The following is a 25,362-nucleotide window of genomic DNA, read 5'->3' as shown; positions in this document are numbered from 1 at the left end:
TTTAAAGGAATATACAACGTTAAAGTAAAATGTCCATAAAAGATCAATTCAAAAAATATAAAAAATATAATATAAACAAAATAAATCATAAGTAAAAATTCTTATGAACCAGAAACACCAAGATAGAATCATATATTAATGTATTATATTATACTTACTGATTTATTAGTGTGTTCATCACTTCTATGTTGCAGTTGCTAAAGGTAAATCTAATTTGAATTGCTTCATATACTGCGGCCATTTAGCATTTAATTGAACACTTTCAAAGATACAAAGGCTTTATCTATCTTATGCAAAAGAGCTGCAGGGTAGTTTGGGCAATGCACATCTTAAATCACAGACTACTCCAACAAAGCTAAGTGCAAAACACTTGCAGTAAATTGGTGCTTCTGAATAATAACCTACATTTGCAAGCTGTACAATAACTGCCTCCAAAATACAGGGGAGTCAAAGTATAAAGGAGCATTACATGGAAGTACATTTTTACTTAAGTAGAGTATGCACATGTACTTGGTTACACAGTGTGGGTGTGTATATGTGTGTGTGCATTCACATGTAGGCTCATTGCTATTGCTATTGCTATGCCGTGTTTGCATAATGCACAGGTTGTGGTGTAATGTGGAGCAGAGAGGCGCAGGTGAGCAGGTTTCTGCGAAAGCAGGCGATCAGGAAGCAGAGATGTGGCTCAGGTGAGAGAGCAGTGGTTCCTGTGGTCTCTCTCTCTCTCTCTCTCTCTCTGCTGTGAATGGAGCACCTGGAAGACAGGCGGGACAGCAATCTACACACACACACACACACACACACACACACACACACACACACACACACACACACACACACACACACACACACACACACACACACACACACACACACACACACACACACACACACACACACACACACACACACACACACACACACACACACACACACACACACTCCTGTACAGTGACCCTCACCAAGGTTACTGAAGGTAAATCCAGGTTACAGCAGTGGTTCGACACACGTTGACATATTGGGAGCACAGCAGCTTCTGTGTCAGTGCATCCTATTTTCAACATTTTTCAGCGATTAGCCCTTAAAAATAAGCTGTATCCCCCTCTTGAGCCCTACTCACATCTTTGATATTGACCATAAAACTGGCTGTGCGTTAACACTGTTACGTGGAACACACTTTTACAGCTTATTAAAGATATTGCCTTCAGCTAGTTCAATACTTTTATGTGTCCATAACTTTTGTGTTATTCTTTTAGCCTTTTATCTGCACTGTACCTTTGCTTTGCTGTTGTAACGCTGTCATTTACCCGCTGTGGAACAAATGAAGAATTTGTCTGTCTGGTGTAGTGCTGAAAGCAAAAACTCAACATATTAGCGTCCCTTTGTTGATTAAGTTCTTAAAGAATTGTTGAAGCTGAAGTTTCTCATAAACGTTTAAGTGAAAGATAAAACTGATGTGCTTTCTGTGTCTTTGTCCTGTAAAGCTTAATCACGTTTTATAAGTGTGACTGGAGAACATTATATATTTCCCGTGGACAAAAACAACCTTAAATGTCAATCTAACAATGTTTTATTGCCATACAGACAATAAAACATTTATATTCAAGATGTCATTTCATCTTTGAAACATAATGGGCCGAAAATAAACTGTACTGTTTTAAGTACTGTTGAAAAATTAAAGATCACCTATTATGCAAAATCCACTTGTTCATGTCTTTTCTACATCAACATGTGTCCCTTCTTCTTCACGTCTCTTCTACATCAACATGTGTCCCCTCTTCTTCATGTCTCTTCTACATCAACATGTGTCCCTCTGTGGAAAGAGACTCTGAAAGTTTCAGGAACAAAGATTCTCTCTCTTTTTGTCCTGATCCATTTCTATAAAAACCTGTCTGAAAATGAGCTGATCAGATTTTGGCCACTTTATGATGTCATAACGAGTTGTTGGCTTGTGTAACCATTAGCCAATCAGCAACCAAGGTTCCCCCCCCCCACACACACACACACACCTTATCACCTGAATCTCCTCCTAGAGCACCATTGTGTTCTTTTTAACCAAATCTCTCTCAGAGGGGCGTGGGGAGGGGCTCCTTATTTTCATCTAAAGTAACAGACAGAGAATCAGCACTTTGGAAACAGGGCTGAAACAGAGGGGATTATGGGTAATGCTGCAATGATCTGTTTGGTGTTTGGAGCCAAACACCTTAGAGACATGTTCTGTATATATCTGAGACCTATAATATATTGATGAAAAACAGTATAATAGTGAACCTTTAAGTTTTTACTATTGATGAAAGGAAAAATAGGAACCTTTATAACCTTACTCTGAATAAAACTCTTGAACAAAGTAAGTTGATTTTACATTTTCAATCATTTAGTTTGCTTTTGTATGGGGCTGCGTTTTGAAGTGGTTTCGTGTCACATGTTTATCCCACTTTAAATGTCTCACACGACATAAAAAATATATGGGGGCCATTCAAGGTCATCAGCTCCTCCTCCTCATCCTCATCCTCATCCTCCTCTTCCATATAATATGTGCCTGTAAGTGCGCTTAAGACAGAGCAGCGTGTACTGACGTCACGTTAAAAGGTAAATGGGTGAGCATTATGGGTGAGTGGGCCGCAGCGCTGAAGACAAAGTGCTTTTCTTTAACAGCTAAACGAACAGCCTCAGAGGCCTCCGCCAGTGTGTGGGTGTTTCTCAATGTCGAGGACGCTTGCTTGGTAGCACATGTCCCTCCGAATCACTTGCTTCAGAAGCGAGGCAAGAATCCTTCCGTTCCTATCCTCGAAAAACGAAGAATGGTGGAACAGGCTAACAGGTGTGCATCATATGCGAGGCCCCACCATGGAGCGCGATTTCCACCAACGAATTGGAAATTCGTCCGTCCGCAAAGCATTGTGGGGATTTTAAGACCGTGGAGTCGAAATTTCCCGCTACGAAGTACGCCGGGCTCGGAAGAATTCCAAGTATGCTGGACATTGGAACAGTCCTTCCGCGGCACTCGATGACTTAGCATCCTTGTGGCTCTGGAGCATCCTTCCTCGACATTGAGAAACACCCTGGCCGTTTCTCAATCGCGAGGATGCTTGCTTGGTAGCACATGTCTTCCGAGTCACTTCCTTCTGAAGCTAGGCAAGAATCCTTCGTGGCATTCAGAAAACAAAGAGTGGAACAAGCGAGCAACTGTGCAGGTGTGTGTCATATGAGAAGCCCCGCCTTACATTTTCCACCACAGATTTGGGGAAATTGGTCCGTGCGCAAAGCATTGTGGGGATTCGAAGGACGCAAAGTCTACCCATGTGCAGCCTCGAAATTACCCCCAAACCAAGGACGTGGCCTCGTGGAATTCCAAGTATGCTGGAGATTGGAACAGTCCTTCGGCGGCACTCAATGACGTAGTATGCTTGAAATATTGGCTTGGAAGCCAGTTTCCTCGAGATTGAGAAACGGTGTGTGTGTGTGTGTGTGTGTGTGTGTGTGTGTGTGTGGGCCAGGTTAAGATGGGCTCTCGTTTTTTGACAACAGAACATTTTTAAATTGAATGATTGAAGTAAGAATCTGTTTCTCAAATAATAATAATATTAAATGATAATAATAAAAATGGATTAGCAAGTATTTTTACAAGTTTATTTTATTCTTTACACGTATATATATATATTTTTTTAAGTCCTGCTCTTGCTTTTTGCAAAAATAAAATATGTAAAATGATGTGATTGAAGTCGGAATCTGTTTCTTGTAATAATAGCTGTAACAATAATGATAATATTGAATTATTAATAATAATTTAATTTATTCTTTACTCAAACATATTTTTGGTATTTATTTTATGAATGAATGTGTAAGTGTATGTTAGCAAACAAGCTTGCCCTGTCCAAACATATCTTTGAATTTAGAAAAAGATTGAGATAAAGATATCTCGAGTACACTGTATTTAAAATAAATATTTGATGGGGGAAAGAAATGAAACTTCTAGACAGTAGAGTTGTGGGGTTTTCTTTTTTAATTAGTTGCCATTTTGAATTATATCAACACCAACGGCCTCTTACGACGGTCGGCTTGCTGTTGACGAGACAACAAGTCGGCGGGTTAATCTCGTTGTTTACAAATAAAACTCCGCTGTCGGATTATGTGTCATTAATAAAAATCCAGCAGACAAAAACAAACACGTTGATATTCATATTGGGTTTCAACCGGTTTTAATTAACCCTGATTACAGCTTAATTACAAGTTTGAAAAAAAAAAAAAAAGCCACGAAAGAAGTGGAGAAGAATTCAATGTTACATCATGGTGTTACTCTCATCCCTCCATGTGAGTGTTACGTAACGGCTCGGGGGAGACGAGGCGGGAGAAGGGAGACAGAAAGAGGGAGAAGATAGACCTTTACACAGGCAAACAATACACATCTATTTTCTTCTTTTAAAAATGATACAACCCCCTCCCTCCCTCCCTCCCTCCCCCAAAAGAATGAAAAAATATACAGAAGCAAAGAGAAAAAGGTAACATTATAAAACAAAAATTACAATACATGACCAAAAAGATAAAATCACTCCCCCCCCCCCTCTGCCCCCTAAATAAAATCCTCCGCTGCCGCCCCGTGTCATTTCTCTGTCAGCATCAAAATGAACATTACACATTTTTAGTTATATTACATTTGCGAAAAGAAAAGAAACAGGTCTCTGGGTTTTTAAGGGGGGGCTGGAAACAGGGAATGGAGTTTGGGGGATTTCCACATCATCAACATAAAAAGCATAAACAGAGCCATGGAATAATAATAATAATAATGCCAGGTGGAGAGAGGTACATAACCCAATATGAACAATAAGAACAACAACAACAATAGCAAATATCGACATCAGAAAAATAAACCGTTTCTCCATTGATAGAGAAATGTTTGTGCTGTGTGTCAACCGTGGTGTGACTGAAACAGGAAGTGAGAGCGCCTGCGTTACAATCAATGGTTGCACCTCGGCATGAGTCAGAGCAGGAGGTCGAGGCGACGCCTGAGCGAGGAGAAAAGGAAAGAGAGAGAGACGAGGAACAGGTATGGACTGATGCCTCATCTGTTGCTCAGATATGAGAAGTAGTAATAAGGCAGCTGTCAGTTCAGATACAGGACTCTGTGTGTGTGTGTGTGTGTGTGTGTGTGTGTGTGTGTGTGTGTGTGTGTGTGTGTGTGTGTGTGTGTGTGTGTGTGTGTGTGTGTGTGTGTGTGTGTGTGTGATGAGGAAATCCAATCAGCTCATCCAATCAGCTCAGCTACACAGACCGCCTGCAGGCCATCTATCTCTCAGCGCGCTGCTATAGATCTGTCCTGTCACTGGTCAGGCGGGGACAGGCTGTTAACCAATCAGCTGCAAGCACCAACAGCACCAGGATGTTAAAACATAATCACACAGGTATGAATCATTACCTCGGCCGAGGGTGTTTTTGGTTTGTCTGTCAGCAGGATTGCAGGAAACTACTGGCCTGATTTAGTGAAGGAGTCAATGAAGATCAACCAGGGAGGGATACAGTGGTGCAGGAATGAGTCCTAAAACCTGGAAATGAGTTAGCATTTCAGCACTTCTAGGTCGCTCGTCTAAAAGTGAATGTTTTAAACGTGTTTTTGGTTAGACACCTGAAATACACAAGCTTAAGATTTAAAACGTTTGTTCTAGAAATGAATACATGTCAGTAGGGTTTTACCCCACTCTTGAATGTCCGTTGCTTCTATGTCTGATAAAAACTATGGTTGCTAACAAGTGAGTCAATTAGACTACTACACTTTAGCTCGGCAGTGGTGACGTGAAGTCATGTGACTGTGATGTAGTTTCTTAGCCTAATGGTAGTTTATGACTTCTGAATTTAAAATATGTGGAGATTATCCTGCGGAACAAAACATATAAGCATCGTAAACGTGTGTTGGCCACCGATCTTATTTTCTGCCATAATCAAAATCCAATGAACAAATCCCATCGAGGGAAACCTTAAAATGCTAACCTTCTGTGTCGGCCTTAAAAAACCAGTCATCCCTGCACCACTCCATACACACATTCATTTTACTGACATTATTTGGAAAGTACGCCTACATTATAAAACTCAATGAATAAACTGTGTGTATCCTGATCTGGTCTAGTTTGTGTGCATGTGCAGAGTTTGAGGAGAGGGTCTTCCTGGACTTTTCCCAGCTATCTTTCCTACTTAATGATTAACCCTTTAACCCCCTCTTGACCCACTCCAGAGCTGCTGTGAACTTTGGAGCACCATGCTAACTGGCCCAAGAGAAAAGACGGGATTACTACTTTATAACCCATGACCTAAGTCTGAGCAAACAGCCACCCCCCCCCCCCCCCCGCACACACACACACTGATCTGAGTGTGCAGACAGGAAGGAGCTGAGAGGGTGAGCTACACATCTGAATCCTCAGCAGTGTGTTTGAGAGCCTGTGCTGTTATTCTCTGTGATGGTCTATAAAACAAATGTACAAGATAACCCCCCACCCCTCTTCATTCTCCATACGACCTCACGAGTGGCATGACACCACCCAAAATAATCCACTTACAAAAAGAACCCTGAATCAATCATTAAAATCGCTCTTTAAAAAAAAATCTTCTTAATAATTTCATTTAGAATATATAAAGATATAGTGTGTGTGTGTGTTATCAGAGCTGCACTTTTGTACATGCTATAAAAACAAGGCATAGAGAGGCAGTGTGTGTGTGTGTGTGTGTGTGTGTGTGTGTGTGTGTGTGTGTGTGTGTGTGTGTGTGCTGGTTTAGTTGAACACTATCTATGATTGTTAGAGGAGCTTCAGCTGGTGAACGAGGAGTCTGTGCTGCTGGGACTCGAGGAGAAACTATGATACACAACATGTGAGGTGAGAAGGCTAGTTAGCGGACCCCCTCGTGGTCCCCCTCCGTAGTCTTTTCTCTACTGTGCTGTAGCACTTCTTCATCCTTCTCCTCACTTTAAATGATTTCTGAGAGTGGAGGTGAGTCATGATGTCTCCACAGGTGGTCCGCAAGAGAGAGAGAGAGAGAGAGGGGCAGCAGGACAGAAGAGAGACAGAAGGAAGGTTATAAAAAGTCAAAAGCTCGGAGAGAACGCTGTGCCAGAGTGTGTGGATGTGTGTTTGCGTCGCGGTGAGCATCGTTAAGAGTCCATAAGCAATGCTTCCACTGCGAGTCCCTTCACTGTTGGCTGTGTTTTTTGTGTGTGTGTGTGTGTGTGTGTGTGTGTGTGTGTGTGTGTGTGTGTGTGTGTGTGTGTGTGTGTGTGTGTGTGTGTGTGTGTGTGTGTGGATCCAATAGACATACAGCAATAGTTCCCTGAGTGGAGAGGGCCAGGTTTACGAGTGGGACACCCAACAGCCACACGATTCAGAGAAACACCTTCCTGTCTTTTCCTCTGTGATTCTTTCAGTGTCGGCCAAACTTTTTTACAAGGTTTCCACGAGTTAAAGATTGATTACTCGTCTGCCATGTCGCTCCAGGGCTGTGTTCCTTTTTTTAGATACAGGCACTTATCAAAGTCCCGTCAGCATAGAGGGAGAGTGTGCACATCCTCATCCCAGGTGTGATGGTAGGTTCTTCAAAAGGGACACTTTACCCACAACATGACTATTTGAATACCAGTTACTCTCCGCGTATTACCTTCATTTCTTGAAGTTCCTCCAGGGTGAACGAGGGGTCCAGAGACAGAGAAAAGTCTGGATGAGATGATTATCCAGTTCGCTACGTCCCAAACACGTGCATTTTCACTTATTATTTAAAACACCCTTGCAACCACACTACGAGTCCTTAGTGTTTAAATAAAAAGGTTTAAATGAGATTGCAGGAAACTTGTAGAAAGCTGCACAACTTGGGGGAGAAATTGTTTTTTGTTTTTGATGAAGTCTTACTTTTGTTAAAACTGTGTTTGTACCCCATTTTCTTTCTTCGTTCACCACGGAGGAATCCAGTCGATGTTAAAGGGAGCACGGGCTGAGTGATTGATAAACAACATGGTCATTCAGAGGGTGAAGTATTCCTTAAAGGGAGTGTGTGCCTCCTGAGGAAAAGTGCTGACTGGCAGCTGATCCAATGGATGAGGTGTGAGCTGTGCTACTGGGGAGTTTGGGGGGTCTGCAGCTTCACTGGCCAGGTGGGAGGTGAACTCTGAGCTTCCCTCTGATTTATAGTCCCACCTCCCAAAGGACGTGAGAGGAGTGGTGGTGGTGTCAGGCTGTCTTTGAGGTGTTGGTTTTCACCGTGTGTTGGTTGGACTGCGCTCTCAGGAATCTAGTTTGTCAGTGTGGGAGGGGGCTTACATTTACATACTCCACCTCCAGTGCTACGGGAGCAGTAGTGTCGGGGCGGCGTGTGTCATCAGCAGTCCTTGTTCTCCAGAGACAGCTGAGCGGTGGCCCGGTGCAGCTCGGCGCTCACCCTCCGCTGCGAGCTCTGCGGCGTCGCTAAAGACCCCTCGTATGCCAGTGGGGGAGGACTGTCCCCCTCTCCACTTCCTGTCCCGTCCTCCTCCGTCTCCATCCTCCCGTTACTCTGCCTCTCCCGCTCTCTCTCCTCCTCCGGTCGGACTTTCTTGTCGTCCGACTCCTCCTGAGAGGCCTCCATGCGCTGGTCCTCGCTCCAGCGCCTCTTGAAGCGCAGCTTGAGGGGGATGCACTTGGTCTGAGGCGGGGGGGTGCAGCTCTCCACTGGTTCCACCGGTTCACTCTTCAGGGGGGGGGGCAGCAGCAGCGTGCGATGTGCTGTGTGCTGAGAGGTGAAGAAAGGTGTCAGGCCGGGTGGAGGCGGAGCAGGGGTTTTGAAGACGTCTTCGTCCAGGTCTTCTTCGGGGTGGAGGTGGTGGTGATGTGAGGGCGCGCCTGAGCCGTTAGCCAGGTGGTGGTTGTGGAGGTGGAGGAGGTGGTGGTGGTGTTCAGGGGCTCTGGGGTATCGAGGGGAGAAGAGCTTAAACTCTTCATCTCTCTCATCCAGATCCTCGTCACTGATGTCGGTCACCTCCACCTCTTCCTCTGATTCGATGTCAGAGATAGGCTCCACCTGGACGGACAGGGAGAAAGATGAACACATCTGGACATATAGAAACTTACTTACAATCAATTATTACATTATTGAGACTTGGTCATAAGGAACAGTGAAAACCATTGAAGCCCAATGTAATGATATAAGTGACATTTACTAGCTTGCTATGAAACTATTTAGTAATGGAGTTTTTAAAGTTCTTATAATGGAGGACTTTCATAGAAATAAATATGTGTTAAGCAATTTTTTATTTATAGCCCATTTTATCGTTGCTGCGGTAACACAATGGAAATTGAACCTATGACTCACTAAAAGTATTGCAATATAGATTGAATTGCATTATATTTAGTTTAGATGACATTAGATTTGCAGTATAAGGCAGTGGGAGTTTGTGTTGACATTCCCGGAAAATAGCTATATTAGGTCCTTGTTAGTAAAAAAAACCCCACATTTTCTACAGCTTCACATCAAAGGCATTGAACTGGCAAAACGTGACGGGATTCTTTTTTATTAAGAAGCCACACATTTGTCGGCTATTGCTCATTGCAAAACCATGTACAAAACAGGTAACCAGTCATTCGTTGAGCGTGGATCAGTTGGTGGTCAGTGTATCTCACCTTTATCTTGGGGAGTCCCGCGTTGTTGAGCGACTGCGTTGATGATGAGGCGGAGATGAGTCCGGAGCAGCCGGCCGAGCTCAGGTCGCTGCCGAACGACAGCGAGGAGCCGAGGCCGGACGTGGAGGTCATGGATCCTGACCCCGAGGAGAGAGAGCTCTGCCGGGGTTTCTGACTCTCCCTCTGCTTCTTCCCTAGGGGCGGGGGCTGCAACTTGAACTTGAAGGGGGACATGTGTGGAGGCTCCTCACTCAGGTGCAGAGGGTGATGCATGGGGTGGGAGTGGATGTGAGGGTGGGCAGAGTGAGGTGGATGTGGATGGTGGTGGGCAGAGTGAGAGAGAGACGGATGGTGATGTCGCTCTCCTCCCCTCTCTCTCTCCCCCCTCTCTCCGGACAGACCCGCCTTCTCCGCGGCCGGCCTCTGGGGCTGCGGGATGATGATGTTGGGGTAATGGAGGAAGGCTCGGGGGCTCAGGCCGTAGTTGTACACCGACTGGGTGTGAGCCTGCAGGTAGCGCTTCATGTCCTCCGGGTTGAAGGAGAAGTGGGAGCCTAACATGGGTGAGAGGCTGGGTGAGGGGGTGTAGGGAAGGTGAGATGTCGGGGTCATGGAGAGCGCTGGTGAGAGAGGAGGGGCGAGGAGGCCGGCTCCCCCTGGGCCTGGGAGGGGGGAGACGGGGAAGGGAGAGAGAGAATCAGGGTGGATGCGGTGCCCGGTGTGGCCTCGGGAGCCATGGTGCCCTGCGTGGCTGCCCGGACCTCCATACATGCGGAAGAGCGTCTCATGAGACAAACGAGGATGGATGAGGCTACGGTAACTTATTCCTCCTCCTCCTCCTCCTCCTCCTCCTCCTCCACCTCCACCACCACCACCACCACCACCACCACCACCAGGTCCAGGTCCTCCTCCCCCTCCTCTCTCCCCCCTCTCCTCCGCCGCTGCCGTGTTGCCCTCCTCGATCTCAGAGTTGACCGAGGTGCCGTCGCTGCAGTCGCTCACGGAGCCTCGGGCCATGCGTCGGGCCACGGAGCTGAACATGCCGCCCGGGCTGCGCAGGTCCTCGTTCGGGGAGAGGACCTCGTTGGGCGTGGCGGGAGGGAAGCCGAAGTGAGACCTGACACCGGAGGGGACTGGGGGGGCGCTCTGAGGGACGTTGCTTCCTGGAGACGTTGAGGGAAGGAGAAGAAAAAAGAAATTCTCAGAAATAATATATAATGTTCTGCTGAGTAATCCTATGCAATCATGCTATCCTACTGACTGACACACACACACACACACACACACACACACACACACACACACACACACACACACACACACACACACAGCTTACCAGAGGAGCCCATGTCGATAAAGGGGTAGTTGACCAACACCAGTTTATTAAAGTTGAATTTATAGGTGAACCTCTTTCCTTTGGTCTTATGGAGGATCCTCTTGTTGTAGTAGTATCTGTCAAGGGAATAAAACAGACATGATTTAATACATTTGATTTGAAGATGCTCACACATGCCAAACGCACTAAAGACAGTTTTGTCTTCTGCTTTCATTACCCTAACCACCAATAACATCATTATAAAAATACCCCTCATTTGAAATATGTTTCAGTTCCTGAAGTCATTGACACTATGACAGATGCGCCTGCACACTCAAGCACACACTTTAATAAGCATGAGTCTTTCATGTCAAACCCCCCCCCCCCCCGTCTCTTCTAATGATAGATATTACAGAGTGTTGTATGACATTTGCACAAAGCAGACCCAGTATAGGGAGGGAGGGGTGCAGAGAAGAGAGGGGGGGGGGGGGGGGAAGGGGAGAGAAAACAGATAGATGAGAGGCGGTGGATGGACGGATCTGTGGATGTTGTGTGGAAGGATAAACAAACCATTGGGAGGTCAACAGAGGTCAATGTGTGATGCCAAATATGGATGTGTGTAAGGCCTAAAGGTTGTGTGGGCAGTTGTGTGTATGTTCGACAGGTAGGTGTGTGTGTGTGTGTGTGTGTGTGTGTGTGTGTGTGTGTGTGTGTGTGTGTGTGTGTGTGTGTGTGTGTGTGTGTCTAAGATAGTTTCAGAAAGATGGCTGTTCATTATGTTGTATTTTATAACAAGCTATAGCACATTTTGGTAAAACAAGCACCCGTAGAAAACTTCACATTAAAATGTAACTTTTTTATTTATTTATTGTAAAGTTCAATGCTCAATTTGTTGAAGAAAGGAATATTGGATTAACTTCCTTTTATTTGTAATACATTTCTTCCGGGCATTATCCTTTAAGCGGCAACAAGTCAGAACAGAGTACACCTTCAATTCTATTAAAAGATCACAAGTAATATTGTTCGAAACATTCAACATCGTGTTCCCATTGTGCATATTTTCCTAAGTCAGGAATTAGGGGAAAAAGTGTCTTTTAAATTCAGATTTGGTCAGACGAGTAGCACACAGAGCTACAGCTTCCATCATTCATGTTTTCTAGATGGACCTCTCTCTTTATGTAACAGCAGAGCAAAGCCACCAATAATTCTCTTTATGTAATGTCCATTCTCTTTCTCTCTCCGTCCCATGGCTCCTGCCTCCAGTACAAGGCTCCATTTTTATTAACCTTTGTCCAGCTCCAGCTCTTTATGTAACATATCTTCCCCAGATCCACATCCACTTTACGTAACCTAGTCTAGATCCTTTTCTGCCAACCCTCGCACTCTGAAGGGAAGAGGAAGAAAGGAACAAAGACGCCGTGTTTGTCCGTGAGGAAGATAGCAAGCTTTTGTGGCATGCTCCCCCAAACTACCACCTATAAGTCTCCTATTTGAACCAAAATGATGTCTGCGTACCTATCTGCTTTTGTAGCACTCGTCTCTGCTTTCCCTTCCTCCGGCCTGTGTCTGCTGGCACAACTTAAGTGAAGTGTGCTGACACAGACAGGGGCTGCAGGGTATGTAGGTAATGCAGAGTTAATCAAAGCCCATTGACTATCATTATCCTGAATGGTTGTTATCCAGACGTCAGTGTGTGTGTGTGTGTGTGTGTGTGTGTGTGTGTGTGTGTGTGTGTGTGTGTGTGTGTGTGTGTGTGTGTGTGTGTGTGTGTGTGTGTGTGTGTGTGTGTGTGTGTGTGCGTGTGTGTGTGTAGGTGTCGCCCTTCACCCCCTCTTATTATGCTTATTACACAGAATGGTTGGGCTGATTTGTCTCTGGGAACAGACTGTTGCTTTTTTTCCCTTTCTACCCTCCTCCCTTTATCCTACTGATAACCCTGTCTCTCTCTTTCTCTCATCAATCCAGCCCCCCCCCCCCTCCCTCCCCACTCTTTATCCCAACTCTCTCCTCGCGCTCTCCACTCGTCCCCTGAGGCGATGGGTGAGGGAGAGAGAGACAGGACAGGCCTGCACTGTTGAAAACATTGTTTACGCCAGGCACAAAGCAGCATGTAATTTCTGCTCTAGGGGAGACACTCACAAGGGCCGGGGAAGGAGGGGAGAGGGAGAGGCGAGGGGAGGCACGGAGACAGGCAGGAAGTCATGCAGAATTAAAACCACAACAGGACAGTGATCGAATTAGCTGATGACAGAAAAGTCAACAAGCTGTGCCCGGGCCCACGTATACAGGTTTGATATAAATACAAGGTAGAAAAACAAACAAAATCCAAAGAATCTAAAAATAATTTGTTTCGTGCAACTCAGCACAATGTCATGACATCCTGCACTTGTATCAACCTTTAAAAGACAACACACTGAAATATGATATGAAATTGCTGCAAGTTTAATATAAAAACCTGAATAAAACTAGGGCCATCTAATGGTGAAGAGTTAGCAGCATGCTAGTTCGGGAATGCTATAAACCAGCGCCGTTTTCCTTACCCTGACCTGACGTTGCGTGAATGAGCAAAGTAGTGCTTTGTCTTTGAGGTCGCGCACATTTGAAAGAGAAACCCGAGAATCTACCAGAAGGATCTTCTCCACCGAAGCAGGTAAAAGGTTCAACTGTCTGTCTTAACAATGCATCACTTTGTTCTCACTGCAGAGCAACATTTCCCAGTGTTGCCTTTAGTTAAACATTCTCAACTTTTTGTTAAACAAGTCTCACTTATTTCTTCATCAGCAACAGAGACTACGGCTTCCAAAATGTTAATTAGGTTTAAAACAGAAAATAAAAACTGGTCCTGGATGTCTAACTGTAATAATATGGACTCATCCCAAAGGCCATAATATGAGTGTGCTGACACATCTGTCTGACCCTCTGTCTGATAGCAGGGAGTGCAACACACACACACACACACACACACACACACACACACACACACACACACACACACACACACACACACACACACACACACACACACACACACACACACACACACACACACACACACACACACACACACACACACACACACACACACACACACACACACACACACACACACACACACACACACACACACACACAGCATAGTTGGAAGCAGACAACTTTTTGTAATCCTAGCCGGGGCAACTGAAGCTGTGTTTAGAGCACATGGTCGCCCTTCTTTCTCCTCCACCCCCCCCCTCCTGCGCCGTCATACAGGCAGACAGTCTTTGAAGAGCATTTGAACTCACTTCAAACAAGAAGAAAGAGATTCTTTGAGTGCCTGTGTTTAGCTGCCCACAGCACTCGCCTTACACACACACACCTCTCCCATATCCTGGCTCTATAACTGCCGTCTCATTCAGGCCTACACAAACACGTGTGTGTCCCTACACACACCACCACAACTTATCAGGCAGGAGACACAGCTTTATCCCGCTCCCTGTTTAACCAACATAGTACATTGGACAATCAATGAAAGTATGGATTTAGGCAAAGCCCGCCGGGGAAGTGGGGTGAAGCTTTCTATCAGCTCAGTTATTACAGTGTGTGATTCTAGGCCAGGGATTAAGGCTGTGATTACACAGGACCACAGAGGTCCAACATTTTGATCAAAGTAAAGAGAGACACACAGAGAGCAGGAACTTCACAGCAATGAATGGACACAGATTTCAAAGCACTCAACACAGTTTACAGCCATTTAATCGCCACCGTATTGTTATTTTTGTGTTATTATATTTGTATGCTGGTTTCAACACAATACCCGAGTTCTGTACTGTATAGAATTGTGTAATAGCTCAAAGGAGTCCATATCAATAAGTTGCTCATGGCTCTGTCCGTTACCTACAGTGGAAATCGCTTTATATTTGTCAAGAAATGGCTGATGTTGCTCAAGACTAAGCCCAACAGGGCACCAAAAGTTAGCATTCAGACTATCCATCAAATACATTTGACTAACCTTGATTTGTTTGAAACCTATACATTTGTCTGATCGTTTATTTTTGTGAACCCAAGTCTCCCCCTGACATTGTTATACAACGTTTTAGAGAAATCCTTGTACGCCAGAGAATATAAAACAGATTTTCTCCTGAAATGTGTTTTATAATTTAAACTGCTTTCCCACATTTGAGTACTAAATGTGTTCTATCTGTATCAGGTATTACTGAAGGACAAAAGACTTATCCGGTAACGGCAACCCTTTGTATTGTTCTATCACATGATATTTGTATAAGCTAACCAATCAATATCAGTATGAGTATACACACACACACACACACACACACACACACACACACACACACACACACACACACACACACACACACACACACACACACACACACACACACACACACACACACACACACACACACACACACACACACACACACACACACACACACACACACACACACACACACACACACACACAACCACACACACACACACACACACACACACACACACACACACACACACACACACACCTCTAAAAATGGAGTGACCCAACCCGCTTTGTGTGTGTGTGTGGACAGGCTGTGCCTTGCCCATTGTTGGGCTGTAAATAGGCGCTGACTGTGACAGGAAGTCGGAATTACAATACTCCCCATGAGCCCCATGTTTATTTTCTGCCTCTTTCGTCATCACTGGACGCCGTTTACACACACACATCTCAGCTAGATCCTTTTCTGTCCACACAAACACACACACACCAGCTGCTCAGTCAGGTGTGTGTACAAGTTGCACATGTGAGTGAGTGCAATGCGTAGTGCAGAAACCAGGTTTGACCAGTGAGTCAAAGAGGGAAATGTGTTCGTGCAGGAATATGGATGTTCGTGAGTGTGTTTGCCTGTGAGGAGGGGGATCAGGTCAGGGTCCGATTACGAGCGTCACATGCTCTGTGGGTGTGAATATGTACTCGAGCACACTCTGGCGTGTGTGTATGTATTACGCCCTCGTTGAATATAAAGGGCCTCATTCAGTCGGGAACAATGACATACACACAGCGCTCATGTATGCTGAACACATACATGCTGCAGATGGAGACAATGGAAAGACAATGCAGGCATACGTTGAACACAGAGTGGTACAGTGGGGCTGTCCCCGGCTGCTCCCTCTGCACTTTCCCTCCAGGCTCCGGCCCTGGGTGTTTCCACACAATGCGCTGATGTAGAGGCCTTCTGACCTACAAACAGGCCGGGCCAGATAGGTGAGCAACAGTGTGTGCATATGCAGCAGTATTTCCTGCAGGATGCTGTGTGGATGTGGGCACTGGGGTTACTTCTAAAACCAGGGCCAGTTTCAGTGCAGAACTTTAAATGGTTATATATTTCAGGGCTTCCCTTGCTCAAGGGCACCACAGCAGGGCCGCAGGAGGTGAACTGGGACCTCTCCAAGTAGCAGTCCACAGTCCATATTTAGGTCTGTCCGGGGACTTGAACCGGCGACCCTACGGCTCCCAGTCCAAGCCCTTACTGACTGAGCCAATGCCGGATATGTTTGATAATAATTCTATTTTAAATCACTTATTATCCTTCATTCAACATTAATATACAGAACAACTTTATAGATTATGAATTTATAAGGGCATGAAGATAAGTGCACATACTTTTGATGTCGACGACATACAAAGCGGATGAATGACTTTTGACACAAAGGTCACAAAAACACTGCGGGCATTTTGCCTAAACAGGCAATTAGGAACCATGCCATTTCACAAATGAACAACCTCTGCTCCTTTGTACGGGTGTTAAATGGCGGGTGTGTTACAATTAAAGTTGTTTTGGATCGCCCTCAGTGTTGTGTTATATCAAAATGATGGACGTTTTTCAGGTTTTACCGTCATTGACAAACAATATCAGGAGAACACAACCTCTGCACCAGACTCTCAATATACTATGAAGGTTGGGTATTGAATGCCTCTTCTCATGTACCTTCAGGATACAATAAAAGGTGAAATGCTCTGAATTTACAGCAGCACCAAGCTCAGGAACTTCGTGGAACATTAATTCTATTTAGGTGATTTTCTGAGGTGGCATTTTTCCAGCTGTGGTGTCCCGTCACAGTGAAGTGAATGTTGGACATTAAGCCAACACTACAAACATGTGTGCAAGCAAACATGCTTTGGCAAGAGTCTGTACAATGGTGCGTTTGTGTATGTGAATGTGCACATGGGCTGTGTTGTTAATCTTTGCCAGCTGTGCTTGGCAGGCCGCCTGACCTCTGACCCCTGTGTTGGGCTGCTGACTGCAGGACGGGGGGCAGAACGTCTCAGGAGCTGGGACCTCTTAGCATGATTACACCCATTAAGCCAGCATGCCGCAGCGACTGATTGGCAGCAGGCTTCATTTCCTCACTCTCTTTTGTGTATTGGTACACGTCTCATTTATGAGGAGCAGGGGTGGATGTTTGGTCGATTTAAAAAAGTGGACAGGTTTATTTCCTCGTCCCGATCATGCAGCTAGTCTAAGATTGTCTACTGCCTTTAATTTGTTACTTTTACAAAACATGTCACATAGCCCTGAATATCCAATCATAAGGTGAGGGTTGAAAAGAGCTTAATTGATGACAGTCTTTATGGGACATAAAAAAAGAGAGGGTCTCGCTCTGGATCAAACTGAACCTTGGTCCGGTCTATTTCCAGTGTGAAAGCAGTTTTTGGATGGTTTGGACTAATTAAAGGAAGTTCTGGCAGGCGTTCGTCATGTTATTAGAGTAACGGAGCTTGTTTGTTCAGTGCGCAGGACGTGTGGTGCTGTTAACATTACAACATTCAAATATGCTTTGGAAAAAGGAACAGTGTTATGCAAAATAAAGCGATTTGAATTGAGAGAGAGAGAGAGAGAGAGAGAGAGAGAGAGAGAGAGAGAGAGAGAGAGAGAGAGAGAGAGAGAGAGAGAGAGAGAGAGAGAGAGAGAGAGAGAGAGAGAGAATGCGTTACGCTCAGAGCATGCATGTGTTGGCAGGAGAAATGAACAGTAAAGTTGTCAAGTGGTAGTAAATGTACAGAGTAGGTGCCAGTTTCTCTCTAAATAAACACTGCATCTCCTCAGGACCCGTGTAAAGTTCTTTGTGTGCCTCCATGGTTTTAAGACAGAATGAGAGCCCATGTATAAATAAACAGTTATGAGTATAGGGAGATCGGATCAAATGAAAACAATGTCAGAAACACAATCGAAACCTCTTGAAATGGCACTCGAACATATCTGGAAGTTTTACTTCCATTTTCTTGAGGAAATAAATCTTGGTATAGCATTAAAGATAGGACACACCACCTTTTAAGTGAACCTCATTTGAAATGAGATTGAATTCCTATTTTATATCAGGCTTTTGTCTACCTCTCTACCATGATAGAGAGGTAGACAGCGTTCACACACACACCCACAGGGTCTGTAATCCTCTCAACAGGAGTGGGAATATCACAGCGGCCGTGGGAGCGGAATAACAAGATGACGGATGGACCGAGGCTGTGTCCCCTCAAAGGACACACACACACACACACACACACACACACACACACACACACACACACACACACACACACACACACACACACACACACACACACACACACACACACACACACACACACACACACACACACACACACACACACACACACACACACACACACACACACACACACACACACACACACACACACACACACACACACTGCTGATTAAGGGAATTTCCAGCATGTGCATGGCAGACAGGAAAGCATAACATCAGTGAGGTAAAAATAGTAATTACAAAGGCTAAGTGATAAAAAGAAAACTTCAAAACAGGCATGCCTTTAAAGTGGGTGAGCATGTGTGTGTGTGCTAATTGCCACATGCCGACTGTGGTCTCCATTATTAGCAGACTCCAGGTTTTCTCCAGATGAGGGGCACGAGGTGGCCTGCTCCCCAAGGCTCGGCTACATGTGGGGACAGTTACCATGCACATGTGCATTCTGTGCCTCCTTTATACATTCATTAATCTTCAGAGCCATTAATCCTCCCACATTACTATTGATGTGCATCTTGCAGGGCTTCATTTCCAGTCTCTTCTGACCAAAGCTCTGGTGTCAAATCAGGTGACTATGCAGACGTGCGGGTGTGTGGGGGTGTGTGTGTGTGTGTGTGTGTGTGTGTGTGTGTGTGTGTGTGTGTGTGTGTGTGTGTGTGTGTGTGTGTGTGTGTGTGTGTGTGTGAGCCTGAAGTGACTCTGCTTAAATGACAAGCACAGAGGGAGGCGACCTGGCTGAAGGAGGCTGGGTGAGGACACACGAGTGCCAGAGGGGAAACTCCTGTGTCGGAAACTTTCTGATAATCAGCCTGTAAGTCCGCTCCCATCACAGGGCACTAAGTACCGCTATATATACGCACTTACTGCAGCCTAAGCTCAAAATCTCCTACAGCTCTAGAGGATGGACGTGCTATAAATACACAGCTTGACCAGAAGCATCCTCGTCTATATTCACTTCCTCTCTCATTCAGGAATCCTAAATCCAGACTGGGAACGTGTGTGTACATCCCCACATCAGTAGCCCATGTTAATTCCCTATGTTCCCACAGGATCCCATCTGTACCAGACATTATCTTAATCTCACCAGTGTAAATGACCACACACATAAGCCCCCCGGCTAACCCTAAATTAAGAAGTTCAGTGCATTTCCTTACGTTAGCTTTCTTTGAAGAGCTTATCTTAAGCTTAGCTTTGTTTGGCTGTAAACAAAAAGCTAAGGTCAAACAACACCGTATATGAGATGCTCTTCTTACCTAGCTAACATCAGCTGAGAAAAGTCACACAGAGATATGTGTTGTCTGTATATAGCTGAATGTAAATGTGCTATTGTGTTATAATATAGATCACAAGGTTCTTCCAGATGTTTCTTCTTTCTATAATGAAAAAATATTATGACCCATTGTCTCATTGCAAAAGCACAAACAAAATCAGAAGCATGTGTTGTGCAGCTCCGCTTTTATCTATTTTATAGGACTTTTTCACTTGCAAAACCCCAAACTATTTTGTTGGTCTTGAAGCAATTTGCTTTATTGACTTCATGTCAGTCCAATTTGATTTACCCCGTAAAAAAGCAAAGCCCATTAAAAGTCAGCTAAGCAGATCTAGCCAGAGAAAAACTCCAACTGAACATCAGATACAAAAAGTTAGAAATATTCCCCCCGTGTTATTCTTTATAATTATGTCCAAATCCGCGGGTAGGCGTGGCGCAGTGGGTTGTGCGCTGGGTAATGTAAAGCCAATCATGATCATGGAGGGGAATCGTCTTACCTCACTAATGGAAAAGGGTGTTATACTGTAGGTGTGAGCAGCCAAATGGGTCAGTGTTGTAACTCTACTTGGAGCACTATAGTATCTAAACTTGTCCAGGTCAATAGCGTGTGAAGGCATGCGGCCACTCTTACAACATTTACACTTTATATAGACTTGATTAAAGAGCCATTAGTGCTTCGTCAGGCAATGCAATGTGTGGGTGAAACAGAGAGGGGGAGTTAAAGCTATTGGGGTATGTGCGTCTGAATGAAATGCTTCCAGCAGGTCATTGATATAACTGGAATCAAATGTCAGGGTCACAGATGGTTATCTGGTAATTTGGACGACAGAATGTTTCTTCACAATAAGTGTAGCCTCGGGATAGTCTGTGTGTGATTAAGAGTCATAACATCATCTACTAAATAGTTGCGCCAGGGCTAGTTTATATATGTGTGTGAAACAACCTCTCTCTTCACTCAACACGTGCTCACAGCCTCTTAGCACATGGAAACCACATTGCTGCTGGGAAGGAGCATGTAGTGGGATGGCCTCTTGATCAAGTATTTCAAAAGACACGCAACTCAAGAGTTCACGACCAAAGGTGAGCGTTGGATCGACTGATGCATCTCCTTCAGGCTCAGCTCTCTCTTTACCACAATAGTCCAAGGAAAAGAAAGTTCTTGCTGGATCAATGCATCACTTAAACCGCTTGACCCTGGTCTGACAAAAACAGCTTGACCTCGGCCGGAGGAGAAGAGGTGCTCTCGCTCAAGGTCAAACTGAGCCTTGGTCCAGTTTATTTCTAGTGTGAGCACATTTTTTGAGGGTTCTGATTAATTCTCTAAGCTCTGGTAAACTTTTTTTATGTTATAAAAGAAGCAGAGCTTGGTTGGTGAGCAGTTAAACACATGATCACAGCCCTCATTCTTCTGTTACGTCATGTAACTGCAGAGTCTTTTACTACTTCTGTGACCTCCACAGACGAGATACTCAGGTCAAGGAACCCTGATGGTCCTTGGAGTTTGGGCGCAGGCTGTATGGATCATTTCCATTTAGGGACCCTTTCTGCTTGTCATTTTTTTTCGTCCCTCTCGCTTCATTTGCTCTCATCAAAAACGCCCCTGAATATAAGAAAAAAAAGTATACAAGAATTGCAAGTCTTCTGAGTGTTCCCCATTAACAGCGTAGAAATTATTTAAAGTATCCCTCCATTACCCGACAATATCCCTATTGGAAGTGAGCAGGTCTCCTCTCCTGCTGAGCCTGGGAAAGGTACTGCCTGTCCTTCTCGAATGATATGGAGAAGCTGCAATTTCATCCTCTGTCAATGAAGCAGAGAAACACACTCCGGCTCATCCGATGCCCTGAGAGCCAGAAGCTAGTCCCACAAGGCTCATGCTTTTTCCTACCGTCCATGTGGCAACGCACTACAACCCTACACTTCTCTTTGTTGGGAGATTACTGCAAGTTTACTCATCAGGCCTGGTTTCAGAGGGGGGGTCCACCTGTTATACAAAAGTGAATTTCCACCTACATTACCTAATGCTATTTCTCCAAGTGCGCTGTGGATTTATATAACCACCATGGCTATTGTAAATCGTTTTTATGTAATTTGATTGCCTCAGTAAATAACCCATTCAACTGGAGCTTGTGCGCTCCTTAAATATTAGCATACGGTAGATTTATATGTGAATATGGAGCTCTGTCAGGTCATCATAGTGGTGTGCTCATCTGGTGCATTTGCTGGTCCCCACAGAGGAGAAGTTAAAGAGCAGCAACAGGAGGAAGTGACTACACACTTTTACCTACAGATACCAAATGAATCAAACGCATTCAGTGTATGTGTCTTCATACCTGAGAGCCCTGCTCAGCTTATCGTAGTTCATTTGGGGTTTACACTTCCTGGCTCCCCACAGCCGGGCCACCTCATCTGGGTCCTTGATGACGAACTCTCCATAGTCTCCCTGCCAGGCGATAACATCGTGATACTCTTCTTTCCTGAGCAGCTCCAGGATGAAGTGCCACAGCTGGATCTGTCGGGACCCGGGGCTCGACTCTGGCTTGTAAGCCCACTCTGGGAAAGCGATCCCTATGAAAGAGAGATAAAGAAAGCGGGGCGGTTAGCGTATGAAACTGTGAATGGTGTTGTAAAAAAACATGTGTTTAAAATCAAACAGACGAAAACCAACATATTTGTTGTCCCTTCTTCATGTTGTTTAAATGTCAGACTGCGGCCTTTAATAGAACAACCTAGAAAATCTTAGTGGAGACGCAAATAAATATGCAGAGCGCTTAATGTGGAGGTAGTCTAAGGCTTTTGTAGAAACCACACTTCTCTGCTGTCATTACCACAGAAGCTCTTCAGAGGAAACACACTCACACACTGAAACTACAATACTGAAAGTTGTAGTGTTAGTGGGCTTTGTGGAACGGCACATGAACAACCTTTCCACCTCTCCTCCACCTCTCCTCCACCTCTTTCCTCCCATGCAGTCACTCTTTCCTATGACCAGAAGGAAAACAACATGGCCAGTCATCTCTCCTGTCTGTCCCTCCATCTCTCTCCACCTGCTGCAGAGTAAGAGACTGTGGGTGTGGGCATATGACTGTTTTCACGAGCGTGTGTGTGTACGTGTGTGTGTCCAAATGTTGTACAAGTTAGTTTTATGTGCCAGTGCTCGTGTTTGAAAATGTTTGTGCAAGTCTCCCACTAACATTCTGTCGCCTGGGTGGTCAACATAATTTGACACGACCCAGCAAAATTGACTAATACAGTGTAATATTCAGCCAGATATAGCTCGCATTTTATTTCATCAACAATTTCCTCCTCACAGCAGTTAGAAAAGGCACATGTGAGGAGGTGCAGTAACCGAAGGAAACACATCCACCCTGATAAAGTGTTGTTGCGCAGGATATGTAATGCCAGGTGATGTTATTTCATAATGTTTGGTTCAAATAATCTCATTACACTGACTGATCAAAAAAACAATTATTACCTTATCTGATGTAATGCAATATTATAGTGGAAAGGTGCTATTTTCCTATTATCTTATGACATCGCGTTCAAAACAGGGCTCCATCACTTGAAAAAAAAGAAAAGTGTATCATTGTATAATATTGCGATTTTGAAATAGGGATTAGATATTAAAAAAGGGAATATATTGAAATGACCATGGTGTGATTTTTAAGAGGATCTGTACCAAGAAAATTTGTTTTTTTAATTCTGTAAAACGATTTTAGGACGAGATATCTTTGTAGCTCTTCAATACTTATTATATTATTCTTTGGCAAATATTGTGCTTTCTGTCATTTAATATTGCACTAGTCCATATTATGACTTTGATACAATTATGATTAATTGTGAAGCATTAGTTAAACATATGGACGAAAATTACAGTCCATAATGCTAACTGCATTAAACAAATGTCAAACAATGTAGGCCCTTTCACACCAAGTACTTTTCCCAGGAATAGTTCCCCGGAAATCTTTAGTTGCAGAACTATCTACTAGTAGTAGTAGGGATAAATCCCTGAGGGAGGATTACGCAAATGAAGCCACTGGCGTCACTTCTTCTTCTTCTGCTTTGGGTTTACTGGCAGGCCGCAAACAACTTCACGGCGTATACTGCCGCCCGAAGTCCCCGGCCGGAAGTCCCCGTTGTTGGGGACTGGCTTCAGTTTCTACTGAAGCCTTCCGAGTAAATCGCCTGAAGCACCGACACCTCCTTATCACTCCACCGCTCCCATGTTTTCTTTTGTGTTGCCATAAGTTTGTCTCTCCGTTGGTGCGCGGGGCTAATGCTAATAATGCTAATGCCAGCAAATACAATGGCGGCTTCACAAAACTTTTCTGAGTTTTACGGGGCGTTTGCCATTCGCCTTTTTCTCCCCAGGAAAGTAGAACCAGCAGGGACTGAAAAGGGGGGGGAAAAGTTCCGAAAAAAAAGTGATAGTTTCAGATCTTTTTGCTGTGAACGCGAAATCCCAGAAACTATCGGAACTATTCCTAGGAAAAGTACTCCGGTGTGAAAGCGCCTAATTGTTGAAAGTTGTAAGTGAAATGTAGAATTCATTACAGATCTGCTGTTTTACAAGGGATGGGTTTTCTATTTTCATGCTTTATTTTTTTATGACTTCCTTCTTTGGGAGGACATGGAAAGACATATAAACTAGCATGAAATCAGTGTTTGCCATGCGGTTAACTGCACCACATGCAAATGCAAACAGAGGAAATGAGACAAGCTGCTCCAGAGATTGAAAAAAAGCAAACACTCCCAGAACAACAGATTATGGATGTGCAGGCTTGTCAATGGATTTTCTGGATGGCGGCCTGAGGCAGAGATGGGTAGCTCTGATAATCTCCGCTGGCCTGTTCTGACCCTTTAGTCACTGTTGCATAACTCTAAATAATGTTGATAGCACATCTGCCAGACATTTATGAATCTGAAAATAATATTTGATCCTTTCATCAACATGACTCAACTACTTTACTATTTTTGTAATGCTATGTAATAGACTCATCTAACCATCTTTCACATTTCGTTTTTCAGTTATCTTGTTAAAAATAGGTGGAACGGACATTTATGTAGGATATTAGATATTCCTCACCACCATTTCAGGCTGATTTTTCTACAATTTGGGTGATATATTTGGATAACATGGTCAATAAATCCACCAACTAAGTAGTCATTTAACAATTCAAAATACAAAAAAATTGAATTTCAGTCAAACAATAGGCCTACACATTTTAAATCTCCAAATTCGAGGTAAGATTATTTCAGCGTTGGATTTCATGCAGATAGTAGGTGGTTGAAGCAACAGTTTGTGCAGACCGTTAGTTATAGATTATTGTTCTTTATAACAAAAAATACAAAGTGTGAAATGACAATGGGTGTAAAAATGTACCGTCCGTGTGTGTAATTTCTCAGACTTTCCAGACGTGCATAAGTAGGTAGCAGTTAGCATGAGAATGAAGAACAGCCTTCGCTCACTGTCGTTGTATTTGCTATTTCTCCTCCCACACTCCTCCTCCTCTTTCACTTTCAGAGGAACACTTGTTGCTCGATCAAACACTTGTGCGCTACAATCACAGAGGAACACACCGGGGGTAATCATAAACATACTGGCCTGGCTG

At 44.4% G+C, this 25,362-nt stretch overlaps 1 protein-coding gene across 1 annotated transcript in view; it reads right to left on the bottom strand.

Annotated features, from left to right (window-relative positions):
• Window positions 1-4,182: 4,182 nt before the first annotated feature.
• Window positions 4,183-25,362, bottom strand: part of erfl3 (Ets2 repressor factor like 3) — a 51,039-nt gene continuing 29,859 nt past the window's right edge. The window contains exons 2-5 of the mRNA XM_079691505.1: window positions 22,084-22,318; window positions 10,963-11,078; window positions 9,627-10,789; window positions 4,183-9,027 (exon numbers count right to left, since the gene is read on the bottom strand). Of these exons, the coding sequence (XP_079547631.1) occupies window positions 8,350-9,027; window positions 9,627-10,789; window positions 10,963-11,078; window positions 22,084-22,318 (2,192 nt within the window). The 3' untranslated portion in view covers window positions 4,183-8,349. The remainder of the gene's footprint in view (window positions 9,028-9,626; window positions 10,790-10,962; window positions 11,079-22,083; window positions 22,319-25,362) is intronic.

Source organism: Notothenia rossii (assembly GCF_949606895.1).
Source record: "Notothenia rossii genome assembly, chromosome: 7".
NCBI lineage: Eukaryota > Metazoa > Chordata > Actinopteri > Perciformes > Nototheniidae > Notothenia > Notothenia rossii.
Note: the sequence above shows the minus strand (reverse complement) of the source record. Positions and strands in the feature narration are given on the sequence as shown.